The following is a 13,765-nucleotide window of genomic DNA, read 5'->3' on the forward strand; positions in this document are numbered from 1 at the left end:
GCAAGGGGTTTAGACCCTGGTCGCCTCACCGGGGGTGCCAGGCAGCTGGGCAGAGGTGCTAACCCTTTATAGGGTTGTGGCTGGAGGGACCATGGCTGGGAATGGCCAGCAACCTCCCGAGCACATGGAGGGCAAGCTGGGGCCACCACCAGAACGAAGAGGATGCTGAGTCCTCTCCCCTTGCTCTAGGACAAGGGACACCTCACCCTCACCTCCGCCTCTCACAGCAGGGAGGGGTCCAGGAGACAGCACAGCCTCAGCGAAGCCAGAACTCACTCTGCCCTTTGCAGTACAGAGTACCATCTTCCCAGCTCCTCTAGCCACAGCCCGTCCAGTGACCCTCAATTCTCACGCCATCAGTCCTTCCTTCAGCAGACTCCAGCCACTCCTTCCGAATATCTCCAGAAGCCTCCAGGGGCCCTTACTTTCTCCTTCCTGCTCTGTCCTTGGTCCTGTCCACCATGACTGACCAGCCTTTTCACTGCCTGCTGCTGCCTGGGCTCCCCACAAAGCCAGAGCAAAGCTGTGGACCCCCTTATCCGGTCACATCCCTCCCTTGCTTGGAGCCCTCCTGTCACTCCCTCTCACTTAAGGAAAGGACAGAGCAGTCCCCGGGATCCACAAAGTGCCCCGCCCCATTTTCTGCCTTCTGCCTTCCTCCTCAACCGACCTCTTGTCGTGCTCTAGGTCTGGCTGTTCGAACTCTGCAGACTCAGTCTTGACTCAGACCTTTGCTCTCGCTGGTCCCTTCCCTGACTACCCTTTCCCTCCAGCTGGCGTGACTGCCTCCATTTTATCACTTCGGCCTTCACTCAAATAATCTTCTTCCAAGAGGACCTCCCTGACCAGCCAGAGTAAAAGCCCCTAGCACTCTTGTGATGTGGGAGTCTGCGGTCATTTCCTCCTTCCTGACACCTATGTGAGTGTTGCGTGTGTCCCTTCTCAAAGCTCTGCGCCGAGAGCACAGGGAAGTTTGCCAGCGTGTCCCCTGCTGGAGCCCCAGGCTCTATAAGACGGCTGGGCATAGAGTAGGTGCTCAGTAAAAATTCCTGGATGGAAGGGGCTGGGACCTGTGTAGCTCCCAGTTCCTGGCACTGTCTAAATGACCATGTGCACTCCTCACCTACCGCCATGCCTTCCCTGTGGAGTCACTGGCCCCATTTCACAAAGGATGGAACCAACCCTAGAGTCGGCAAAACCCTCAGCAGTTTTCCCCAAAAAAACCCCCAGGCCTGCATAGCCGGTAGTGGTGGAGCTGGGATTCAGGCAGAGCCCAGCCACAGTCTTTGGGGAAATAGGTTTAGGAGACCCAAATTTCGAGATGCAGGAAATGCCCAAGGAAAAGTTGTTGTCTGAGGTCTGTCTGCAAGTGGCTGCCGCTGGATTCAAACCCTGATTGGCCTCCCAGCACAGCATTAAGCTCAACAGATCGTTTGGGGGATGCACACTCCCTCCGTGCAGGTGCTTAGGGGCCATTAGCTGGAGGGGAGCAGGTGCAGGACGTGGGTCTCCATGAATAATTGAGGATCTCGGGCAGGTGGCCGCCCCACAGCTGTCACCTGGCCACAGGCAGGGAAGGGGTATTGGTGATGTCACTTCCTCCCCTGCGGGGCCAGAGGCACAGGTTATAAGCAGCTGCCGCACCGTCCAGTGCAGCCACTGAGCACTCTGGTCAGGACGCCCCACCATGCAGCGCCGCGGGCCCGCCTCTGTGCTGCTGTTGCTGCCGTTGCCCCTGCTGTTGGCGCTGCTGCTGGGGGCAGGTGAGTGCCAGAAACTAGAAAGGGGACTTTCTCGGCCAGCTCAGGGACCAGGGACTTGAGGTACCAGGGGGCCGGAATGGTGCACCCAGTGGTGTCAGACTAGAGACTTTGCTGGCTGAGCTGTCCAGGTGGGGATGGTGCACCCGGTAGGTAGGCTGGGGGCGGGGACAGGTGAGTAACAGGATGCGCTTAAACCTGGAATCAGCACCAAGGACAGCATGGGGTGGGGGCTGTCCGAGCCCAGCACCCATCTCCTTCCTCCACAGCCACCACTGCTCCCTTGGTGCCAAGATCCTCCAAGGAAGAGGTGAGGAGTGCGGACCCCTTGCCCTGCCTCATCTTCCCCACACCCTGGCCCTCTGACCAGCCTGCATGATCATCTCCTCTCCACACCCCCAACTGTTCTCATTCCCCCATCCGCCCTGCCCTCAATCTCCCCTCTGTCCCTTCACCAGCTGACTCGCTGTCTGGCCGAGGTGGTCACGGAAGTGCTGGCGCTGGGCCAGGCCCAGAGAAGCCCCTGCACAGCTCTCCTCCACAAAGGTAAGCAGGCCGCAGTTCCTCCTGGGAGCCCCCACCCTACCCTGTTTTGGTCAGGGCTTCCTGGAGGACGGGGTGTCTCCTCCAGGCCCCCTTGCCTGGGTTGGCATAGCACTGTGCAGTGTCCACCTGGCCTCCAGCTCCACCCGTGGGGTTCCCTGCAGAGGTGTGGGATGGGGGCACAGAATGTACCCCTGACCTGACCCTCCTCTCCCAGTTTTGGGCAGCCCCCCTGTGGGACCTTGGGTGCACCCCAGAACTCTAGGTCTCAGTTTCCCGATTTGCAGCACAGAGAGCGTCCTCTCTCTTTCTGCCAGAAATGTGTCAGACAGAGCCTTATGGCTGTGTGTCCGCCAAAGAGAAAGGCCTACTGCTTGAGGATTTCAAGAAGCAAGAGGCTGGGAAGACAAGGTCCAGCCAGGAAGTGAGGGAAGAGGAAGAGGAGGCAGCGGAGAGGGCCCACAAGTCTGAGGTGCGGGAACAGACCATCCACGAGCAGCTCCACAGCCGGCTCCGCCAGGAGGAGGAGAACGAAGAGGAGGAGGAGGAGAAGGCAGAGGAGGAGGAGAAAAGGAAGAAGAGGGGGCCCATGGAATCCTTTGAAGGCAAAGGCCTGTGGAGGCATCGCCTAGAGGGCAGAGGGGGCCCCCAGAAGCGAGTGGCAGAGCAGGCCAGTGACGAGGAGACAGCGCAGTTCGAGGCGGAGGAGAAGGGCCTGCAGGTGCTAGGCGAGGGCGGCGGCCTGTGGCGGGGAGCCGAGGGGGGCGGAGGAGAGGGACACGAGGACTCACTGCACCGCCACCGCTCCCACCAGCCAGAAGCTGAGCCCAAGCAGGAGGAGAAGGAAGAGGCTTCGGAGAGGGAGGTGAGTGCAGGAGGTGATGGGCCAGCGGGGTGGACCGGACGGTCAGGGGGTTCCGACCAAACACGTACCAGCGTTGAGCCATAAATAGCCAGTATCTACCACAAATGGAGCCTAGTGACGGGGACTGAGAGCAGGAAAGGCAGCAACAGCCAGGCAAGGTCAAGGCCGGATCAAGATGGTCAGGATGGCTGAGATGAGAGTGACTGAGATGGCCGTGAACGGCGAACTGAGTCGGTCAGCACTGTGGTCTGTGGCGAGCAGTGTGGCTGCGTGGAAAGAGGCTGCCATGCTTGGTCCAGTGGACCAGGGATGGATGCCACTGCTGAGTCATGGAAAGTAGGCTGTCCCCACGACTGGTGGCAGTAGCCACAATGGCCAGCACCTCAAAAAGGGGTCCTGGTCTCCAAGCCTGGCACCTTTACTGGTCCTCTCTGCTGCTGTGGGCGAGGCAGTCAACACGGACTGTGCAGCCGGTCACGTTGGCCATCCCCCTCTGGCCCCCATTGAGGTCCATGGGGACCAGGGTGACCCCTGCTGGCTGCTGTTGTGCAAAGTGACATAGGCCACATTCACGGGTGACTCTTAGGGTGGCCCGCCCTTGAAGGTGGCTGCTGATCAACCCCTTTCTGACCCCGCCCCACCAGGAGCACAACATGGAGCGGCTGGAGCACCTGAGAAAGGAGCTGAAGAAGGCAACCGAGATTCTGGGGGAGGAGATCAGGAGGGAGGGATGACTCCCGACACCCCCTATGGCCTAGGACTGTGGACCCCCAAAGCTCACCTCACAGCCCACTCCGTCCCCCAGCCTGCAGGCATGGGGGAAGGGTGGGCTGTGCGACCAGGCCCAGGGCCTGAACCTGAGCTGGGCAGAGGAGCTGGGCTCACTGACTCAGGACACATCCGGCCCCCCGTGTCACCCCCTCCAATTGCTCCTTGTGAATAAAGCACAAAGAAAACCACTAAGGCTTGTGTGGTGCTTGATTTTGGACAGACAGGGACCCAGGAATAAACTGAAAGACTGGGAAGGCGACCGTCAGTCTAGTCTCTGGTTATCAGAAGCGGGATTTTATTAAACTGGAAACTCTATTAACAATGAGGTCAGATGGTGTCATCAGGGAGAAGTTTATTAAACTGGAAACTCTATAAACAATGAGGTCAGACGGGGTCATCAGGGAGAGGTTTTGAGGCTGGGGTAGGAGGTAGCCGGTTTGGGCTCTGGCCACTGTGGACCACGATGTCGTCGTATTCATCCTGGGGGCAGAGGGGGGGCAGGCACGGGCTCAGGCGGCTGTCACCCTGCCAACCGTCCAGTTTCTCCCGCCCACCCTGGCAAATGGGTCTTGCCTGGAAAAGCTCAAGTTCCCCCCACTCAAATCCCCCGCTCCTGGTTTGCCACCCACCACATTCAAGGTCATGCATGTTCTCCCACAGCCTGCCGGCTGCACAGGCTCCAGCTCTGCTGCTTTGCTGGACCTTCGGCAGCCGCAGCCGCTGGGGCCGCCCCTCCTCGGGTGCCTCCCTCTGCCTCTACCCAGACTCCTCACACCCCCACCCCCAGGCTTGTCCCCCACCCTCCCCCCACTGGGGTAGTGTCTCTGCTGCCTGGATTCCCCCAAACAACCTCCTCACTGTTGGCGCAGGTCTTTCCCCGCTGTCACCAGCGTTGGGATCACTGCTGCCTGAGATCAGGTTCCTGCCGCCGTCTGAGTTCTCCAACTCTTCCTCCGCACAGTCACTCCCTACGCTGTCAGCCACTGCTGCCAACCACTGCCATTACGGTTCACTCCGACCGACATCTTTTCTCTAACTCTGCCTGAGTTCTCATTCTGGCTTTGCCTTAGGTTTCTCAAACACCACTCCCCGCCTGCTCCCCGCCAGCCCTGTCCAGGGCTCCCCAGACTGCTGACAGCCCTGGAACCGCTGCCTGAGTTCTCTGACCGCAGCAGCCTAGGGTCAGTCTCACTATGCTGCCTTCTCCCCGCTTCCCACCTGCCCGTTTACCCTGACCCCCCAGCTGGGACACCCAGTCTTTCCTCCTGACTCACGCCCTCGTCCCCGCTGTCACTGTCGCTACTGCTGCTGCAGGGGCCAGGCCTGTCGTCCTCATCCTCAGGCTCAGGGGCTCCATGTGCACGGAGAAGGCGGGCGAGGATGGGGTTGGGCCGGAGCATGGCACTGCCCAGTGGGGTGCGGCCGCCATACATGCGGGTAGCGGGATCGGCACCTGCCCTCAGGAGGAGCTCCAGCACATCGGCGGCTTGGGCCTCCACTGCCAAGTGTAGGGGGCTCCGGCCACAAGTGGGCTCCTGTGAGGAGCAGCAGAGAGGTCAGGGAGGCCCTGGCCCACGCTGGGGGACAATCTGCCCTGCCACACTTTCTCCCTAGGGCAGCTCACCGGTTTGTTGAGGTCTGCTCCAGCCTCCCGGAGCAGCCGAACCATCTCGGCATCTTTGTGGATGACAGCCACGTGAAGTGGGGTATGGCCTGGGGACAGAGTGACAGGTGTCAGACAATGGGGGTGGGCCCGGACCCCAAATGCCAAGGTCCTAGGGGAGGGCTTCTTAGCATGAGTTTGGGGTCCAGCTCCTGAATTCCTGGGTAAGTCAAAGAGGCAAGGGCACCCCCCACTGCCTAAGTCTTGATTGTCTGGAACTTGCTGGCGACAACAGTGCCTGACTTTGGAATGTCTGGGGCTTATAGGTGAAGAGCCTGGGGGCTTTGGACAGTTAGCCTGGATCTTGGGACTGGGACAGTGAGTCTCTGGTCTTTATTTTACAAAGGACCTGGACCCCAGGAAGATGGGATCTTTTTTCCCAGGAGGCCTGGCTGAGGGCTGTCCCGGAACCCAGTGTAAATCTCTGGGAACCTGGGCCTTGAGTTCCCTCATCCTGCGTAGACTAGGACCTATGGTTTCGGTGGCAGGGGGCAAGGTCCAGAGTGAGCTGTGCCTTCCAGCTGGGGAACCTGGGCCCAACAATAGGATCTTAGTAGTTCTAGGCCTATGGGGGATGGATCTGGATCCTAAGTGGTCTTGGGCCTCCACGTGGTCCAGATACTGAATCCCACAAGACCGAGACTGTCAGTAATCTGGAGCCTCAGGGGGAGCCTTTCCTCCTGCCTGGGTCCCTGAAGCCTCAGTATTATTTCCCAAGGGGCTGGGTCTTGAGTCAGGAGAATCGAGCCCAGTGCCCAGCACTCTCACTCTGCCCAGTGACTGGGAACCCTCACCCTCATAGTTCTCAGCCTCCAACTGCAGCTTCCAATCCTCCTCACTCTCTTCATCTTCCTTCTCCAAGTCGGGTTCGGGGTACAAGGTGACAGGTGGGCGGTCAGCATCAGAGGTGCGGTCAGGGCCCTGAGCAAGGTAGGTGTTGGGGGCTCCCCTGGCGCACCGGGGACGGGGCTGGAGAAGCACGCGAGCGCAGGCATGTGCCCTCATGCGACAGGCCAGGTGCAGTGCTGTGTGTCCCCCACGCTCCGCCACGTGCAACCCGGCACCCGCCGCGTACAACTTCTCCACTGTGGACGCCTCCCCCAGGATGGCTGCCAGGTGAAGGGCTGTCTGCAGGGGCAGAGGGCAGGGGTTAGGGGTTGCACTGAGAGCCTGGCCCCAAGCCCTGTACTGGCCCTGGGTGGCTCACCTGGCCCAGGTCATTCTGCAGGTCTAGGTACTCGGTGCCAGCCGCGAAGCCTAGGAGGAAATCCAGGAAGGGCTCGTGCTGATGAATCACTGCCAAGTGCAGTGCCCTGAAGACAAAGACGGGGAACAGAGGACAGAGGTGAAGTACCCTGGGGCACCTGGATGGAACAGTTGGTCAAGCATCATGGCTTCGGCTTGATTGGTTTCGGCTCAAGTCATGATCTCAGGGGTCGTTGAGATCAAGCCCCAGGTCGGGCTCTGTGCTCAGCGCAGCGTCTGCTTGAGATCCTCTCTGCCTCTCCTTCTGCCCCCCTACTCATACTCCTTCATTCCACCAGCTAAGCCAGCCAGGCGCCCCCGAAAGGGCGATTTTAAAATGAAGAGAACATCAGTGAGCTATGGGACAACTTCAAGCAGCCTGATAATATTTGAAACTTAAGTCCTTAAATGGAGGTGGGGGATAGAAAAGAAACATTTGAAGAAATAACGTCTGGGAAATTTTCCAAATTTGATGAAAACTATAAACTCATATATCCAAGAATGAGAAATATTTTTAAAAAACTACGTCAATGGGACACCTGGGTGGCTCAGTCCGTTAAGCATCTGCCTTCAGCTCAGGTCATGATCTCAGGGTCCAGGGATCGAGTCCCACATCGGGCTCCTTGTTCAGTGCGGAGCCTGCTTCTCCCTCTGCCTCTGCCTGCAGCTCTGCCTGCTTGTTCTCTCCCTCTCTCTCTCTCTCTCTGACAAATAAATTAAAAAATAAAATCTTAAAAAAAAAAAAAAAACTATGCCAAGGCCCAACATAAAAATCCTGTTCAAAACCAATGATGAAGACAAAAATCTCAGGGGTGCCTGGGTGGCTCAGTCGGTTAAGCACCCAACTCTTGGTTTCAGCTCAGGTCACAATCTCAGGATCGTGAAATTGAGTCCCTCATCAGGCTCCTCACTCAGCATGGAGTTTGCTTGAGATTCCCTGTCTCTCCCTCTCTCTCTGCACCCCTCCCCACCCAGCACTTGCTTGTTCACTCTCTCTCTAAAACAAATAAAGTCTAAAAAAAAAAAAAAAAAGACAAAAATCTCAAAAGCAGCCAGAGAAAGAGATACTTCAACTCAGAAAAATAAGGATGATAGCAGATGTCCTATAAGAAATAAGGCAAGGGAACACACTGGAGCAACCTCTTTCAAGTATTCAAAGACAGTCAATCTAGGATTCTGATTTTTTTTAAGATTTTATTTATTTATTTGACAGAGATCACAAGTAGGCAGAGAGGCAGGCAGAGAGAGAGGAAGGGAAGCAGGGTCCCTGCTGAGCAGAGATCCCCATGCAGGGCTTGATCCCAGGACCCTGAGATCATGACCCGAGCTGAAGGCAGAGGCTTTAACCCACTGAGCCATCCAGGCGCCCTGGATTCTGATTTTTTTTTAAAGATTTTATTTATTTATTTGTCAGAGAGAGAAAGAGAGAGAGAGCGAGCACAGGCAGACAGAGTGGCAGAGGGAGAAGCCAGCTCTCTGCAGGGCAAGGAGCCCGATGTGGGACTCGATCCCAGGACGCTGGGATCATGACCTAAGCCGAAGGCAGCTGCTTAACCAACTGAGCCACCTAGGTGTCCCTGGATTCTGATTTTTTAAAGTAGACTCCATACCCCATGTGGAGCCCAACTTGGGGCTTGAACTCATGACCCTGAGATCAGGACCTGAGCTGAGATCCACAGTTGGATGTTTCACTGACTGAGCCATGCAGGCGCCCCTCAACCTAGAATTTTTTTTTTTTTTTAAGATTTTATTTACTTGAGAGAAAGAGAGTTGAGTGAGAGAGAGAACAGGAGTAGGGGTAGGGATAGAAGGAGAGGGAGAAGCAGACTCCTTACTGAGCAGGGAGCCTAACACGGGGCTTGATCCCAGGACCCTGGGGATCGTGACCTGAGCCAAAGGCAGACGCTTACCTGACTGTGCCACACAGGTGCCCCCGACCTAGAATTCTTTAACCCAGCAAAAATATATTTCAAAAAGATAAATAATGATGCTTTCAAGTATACAAAAGCCAAAGGAACTTATTGTCAGCAGACCCACATCGCCAAAGAAAGGTCAAAGGAAATCTGTGAGCGAAAGGAAAATGACATGACACAGCAATTAAGGGCCTACATAAAAGAAAAATTAACATAAAAACAGTAACTTTTGGGGTAAATATGGAAGATTTTTGCTCGTTATTTAAGTTTCTTTTTTTTTTATGTAAGTGACTTTAGAAGGTAATTTGAAAAAAATACTTGAGTGTTTAAACAAACTACTAACAATGTACAGTGGAGTTTATCACACATGTAAGTAAAATGTAGGACAATAACATAAAGGCCAGGACAGGACAAATGTAAATACACTCTTCTAAGTTTCTTTTAGCTTTTACCCTATGCGAGGTGACACGGTGTCACTTCTAGGCAGAACATAGTAAGTTGAAGCCATACAGTATATACCACAAAGCAGAGGTCAGCAAACTTTTTCTGTAAAGTGCCGGATAGAGATGTTAGGCTTTGTGGATCCTATAGTCTCTTTTACCTACTCAGCTCTGCCGCTGTGATACAAAAGCAGCCACTGGCAGCGTGTACATGGATGAGCAGGACTGTATGCAAAACTGCATTTGTGGAGTCTGAAAGGTGAATTTCATGTCACTTTCAGTTGCTGCAAATATTCTTTGCTTTATTCCCAGCCATTTAAAAATGTAAAAACCGTCCAAAGCTTACAGCCATACAAAAGCAGATGGCTGGCTAGATTTTTGCCTGGAAGCCAGTTTGCCAACCATTTAAACAACAGAAACAAAGAGTTAAAGCTAATAAAGCCGGGGACTCCTGGCTGGCTCTGTCGTGTGATTCTTGAGCTCGGGGTTGTGAGTTCGAGCCCCATGATGGGTGCAGAGATTATGTAAAAACAATATTGTAAGGGGCGCCTGGGTGGCTCAGTCAGTTAAGTGTCAGACTCTTGATTTTGGCTCAAGTCATCTTCTCGGGGATGTAAGATCACACCCTGCATGGGACCCTACCCTCAGTGGGGAGTCTGCTTGAGATTCTCTCCCTCCCTTTCCTACCCCACTAAAATAAATAAAATAAAAAATAAAAACAAACAAAATCTTTAAATAAATAAAGCAGAAATGAGCTAATGAAAGAATACGTGACAAAACTTACAGGTTCCAAAAGAAGGCAGAAAAAGAAGAAAAGGTAAACAAAGAAGAGGTATTAAGTAGAAAATTAGCAGTAAGATGGTAAACTTCGGCATAACTGTATCAATAATTAAATTAAATGTAAGTGGTCTAAACATTCCAATTAAAAGGCAGAAATTGGGGGCACCTGGCTGGTTCAGTGGGTTAAAGTCTCTGCCTTCGGCTCAGGTCATGATCCCAGGGTACTGGGATCGAGCCCCACATCAGACTCTCTGCTCAGCAGGGAGCCTGCTTCCCTTCCCCTCTCTCTCTGCCTGCCTCTGCCTACTTGTGATCTGTGTCAAATAAATAAATAAAATCTTTTTTTAAGAAAGGCAGAAATTGTTAGACTGAATAAAAAAGCAAAACCCAACTATATATGCTCCCTACAATAACACCCTTTAAATATAAGTATTAACAGATGGGTTAAAAATTAAAGGGTGGGGGGGTGCCTGGGTGGCTCAGTGGGTTGGGCCTCTGCCTTCAGCTCAGGTCATGATCTCAGGGTCCTGGGATCGAGCCCCGCATTGGATTCTCTGCTAGGTGGGAAGCCTGCTTCCCACCTGCCCCCCACCTGCCTCTCTGTCTACTTGTGATCTCTGTCAAATAAACAAATAAAATCTTTTTAAAAAAAATAAAACAAGGGCGCCTGGGTGGCTCAGTGGGTTAAGCCGCTGCCTTCGGCTCAGGTCGTGATCTCAGGGTCCTGGGATCAAGTCCCGCATCGGGCTCTCTGCTCAGCAGGGAGCCTGCTTCCCTCTCTCTCTCTCTGCCTGCCTCTCCATCTACTTGTGATTTCTCTCTGTCAAATAAATAAATAAAATCTTAAAAAAAAAAAATAAAACAAACAAATTAATTAAAGGGTGGGAAAAGATACACCATGCTAATACCAGTCAGTCAAAAGAAAGCAGGAGTATTTTAATATCAGACTAGATTTTAAAGCAAGGAATATTACCAGGTATAGAGATACCTACTATCTCTATCATAATGATAGAAAGGTCAATTAAGCAAGAGAACACATATGGCCTAATAAGAGCATCAAATTACACAAAGCAAAACCTGATGGAACAACAGCAAAACAGACAAATCCACAATGACTGTTGGAGATTTCAATGGCCCCCTTCAATAACTAATAGAACAAGAAGACAGAAATCATCGGCAAGGATATATAAAACCACAGCAAAGCTATACGCCAATAGGACTTCTAATGGACATTTAGAGAACACTACAGCCCACAACAGCGGAATATCCATTCTTTTCAAGTGCACACATAATCTTCACACTGTAGAACTATTCACAATAAATTTAAGAGGATTCAAGTCATACCAAGTATGTTCTCAGTCTACAATGGAATTAAATTAAAAATCAATAAAAGAAAGACATTTGGAGGACTTTCTAAGTATCTGGAAGCTAAATAACATATTTCTCTCTCTCTCTTTTTAAAAGACTTTATTTATATATTTGACAGACAGAGATCACAAGTAGGCAGAGAGGCAGGCAGAGAGAGAGGAAGGGAAGCAGGGTCCCTGCTGAGCAGAGATCCCCATGCAGGGCTTGATCCTAGGACCCTGAGATCATGACCCGAGCTGAAGGCGGAGACTTAACCCACTGAGCCACCCAGGTGCCCCTCTTTTTCTTTTTCTTTTTTTTTTTTTTTTTTTTTTTAAGATTGATTTAGGGGCATCTGGGTGGCACAGTTGGTCAGGCAACAAACTCTTGGTTTCAGCTTGGGTCATGATCTCAGGGTCATGGGATCAAGTCCCATGTCATGCTCCATGCAAAGCCTGTTTGGGTGCTTCTCTCTCCCTCTTTTCTGCCCCTATACCCCTCCAAATAAATAAATAAATCTTAAAAAAAAAAGATTATTTATTTTGTAGAGAAAGAGAGCATAAACAGGAGGGGTAAAAGCAGAGAGAGAGAGAGAATCCCAGGAAGACTCCACACTGAGCACAGAGCCCAGTGGCAGTGGTGGGGGGGCTCATCCCAGGACCCCGAGATCACAACCTGAGCCAAAACTAAGAGTCTGACACTCAAGTCAACTGCACCACCCAGGTGCTCCTAAATAACATATTTCTAAATAATCCACTGGCCAAAGAAGAAATCAAAAGAGAAATTACAAAGTATCTTGAATTAAATGAACATGAAAACACAGCACATCAGAATCTGTGAGAGACTGGCTAAAGCACTACTATGGGAAATTTATAGCATGAAACACCTATATTAGAAAAGAAAGTCTCAAAATGATCTCAGCTCCCACCTTAGTAAAATAAAAAAAAAAAAAAAAAGAAAAAAAAAAAGAATAAATTAAACCCAAAGTAAGCAGACGAAGGCAATAATGAAAATCCGAACAGAGATCAATGAAATAGAAAGCAAAAAAACATTAAAGGAAATTAATGAAACCTAAACAGGGTCTTCAAAAAGATCATTATTTCCTGAGTGCATCTTATAGGACAAACACTGTTTAGTCACTGTGGATAGAACAGTAAACGTTATACACAAAAAACCCCAGTGCAATTCCTCATGGGCCTTTATATCTCTTGTTCCTTCTACCCAGAGAACTAGTCTACTCCCCCAGCTAATCTACGGGTCCCGTTTTGGTGCTTTATTCCTTCCCCCAAAGAACTTACTACCTTCAGACACACCATTTTTCTGCCTTTCTTATATGATGTTTTTCATTTTTCTTTGTTTCTTCTTTTCCTTTATCTTCCTTCTCACTTTGTGTCTGTGTCTTTCTTTCTTTCCTTCTCTGCCCCTTTCTCGCATTCCTTGTCTCTCCTTTTTTCCCCTACCCTCTGTTCCTTCCCGTCTGGCAGTCTGTCTGTCCTTCTGTCTTTATACCCACTCTAGAATGTAAACTCTACAAGGGTGTAAAGTTTTTGTCTGTTTTCTTCACTGCTTTATCATGGCACCTAAAACAGGTGGTAGTGTTCAAGAAGTATCAAACAGCTATTAGTCCCTGCTATCCTGGAGCTTACATTTTCTCTTTGAATGTAAGATCTGACGATCAGTGCTCAGAGGGTAGAATCTTAGAATCAAGGCCAAGTATTAATTTTGGAAATCTAAGTTCAAGGTGCATAAACCAGAAGCTAAGGATCAAAGATCCTATTAGGAGGTAAGAGGTCAGGAGGGGTCTGTCTGAACCACAGCTCTAACAAAAGTCTCAGGACTAGGGCCAAGGAGATCAAATCGAGTTTTGGGATCAACGGATAGGGAGCTCTCCGAAACAGTTCAAGAAAGGAAGGTCAGAGAAATTAAAGGTTTAGGGGCAGAGTTGGATAGGAAATTGGTTTTACTAAAGGTTAGGATTGGGGGTTAGAGATCAGAAAGTCGAGCATACGAAGTTAGACTTAGAAGTGAAAGGTTAGGAAGCCGGGATCAGAGACTAATAGGGAATCAGACGTCGGATCCTAGAGCCCGGTTTGGCAGCCTAAGTTTCACTCACGTGTCCCCATCCTCAGTGACGTAGCCGAAGACGAGGGGCGCCCACGACAGCCCCGGGCCCAGCTCGGCGCCCAACCCCGGTCCTCCGGGTGCTGATGCGTCCGGGCCCAGAGAGCCCAGGCCGCTGTCGCACCATTCGTCGGCCTCCGGCGCTTTCCCCAAGCACGCGACCCCGGCCATGGCCCCCCAAGCCTCAGGGGCCCCAGCGGCCGCGGGCCTGTAGCTAGGCTCTGCCTGGAGCCCCAGCGCTTCCGCCCTACGGGGAATTCCCCAACACTCCCCCTTGACTCACCCAATCAAAGTGAGCCAAAGAGTATATGCCCCGC

The 13,765-nt window shown here is 52.0% G+C and overlaps 2 protein-coding genes across 3 annotated transcripts; one reads left to right on the plus strand and one right to left on the minus strand.

The window, feature by feature from the left end:
- Positions 1–82: 82 nt before the first annotated feature.
- Positions 83–4,123, plus strand: CCER2 (coiled-coil glutamate rich protein 2). Its single transcript, XM_032325163.1, has 5 exons — positions 83–1,763; positions 2,030–2,070; positions 2,219–2,306; positions 2,621–3,168; positions 3,813–4,123. Exons 1-5 carry the CDS (start codon positions 1,688–1,690, stop codon positions 3,900–3,902), a joined length of 843 nt encoding a protein of 280 aa, XP_032181054.1. The 5' UTR covers positions 83–1,687; the 3' UTR covers positions 3,903–4,123.
- A 94-nt stretch (positions 4,124–4,217) lies between these two features.
- NFKBIB (NFKB inhibitor beta) lies at positions 4,218–13,706 on the minus strand. 2 transcript variants are annotated; one of them, XM_032325157.1, is made up of 6 exons: positions 13,441–13,706; positions 6,810–6,915; positions 6,397–6,523; positions 5,564–5,652; positions 5,214–5,474; positions 4,218–4,419 (listed from the first exon to the last, which is right to left on the minus strand). In XM_032325157.1, exons 1-6 carry the CDS (start codon positions 13,617–13,619, stop codon positions 4,324–4,326), a joined length of 858 nt encoding a protein of 285 aa, XP_032181048.1. In that variant the 5' UTR covers positions 13,620–13,706; the 3' UTR covers positions 4,218–4,323. The 2 variants fall into 2 exon arrangements, with proteins under 2 accessions (XP_032181048.1, XP_032181047.1); XM_032325156.1 differs by having other exon boundaries at positions 6,397–6,730.
- Between the last annotated feature and the right edge of the window lie 59 nt (positions 13,707–13,765).

This window comes from Mustela erminea, chromosome 19 (assembly GCF_009829155.1).
Source record: "Mustela erminea isolate mMusErm1 chromosome 19, mMusErm1.Pri, whole genome shotgun sequence".
NCBI classification, from domain to species: Eukaryota; Metazoa; Chordata; class Mammalia; order Carnivora; family Mustelidae; genus Mustela; species Mustela erminea.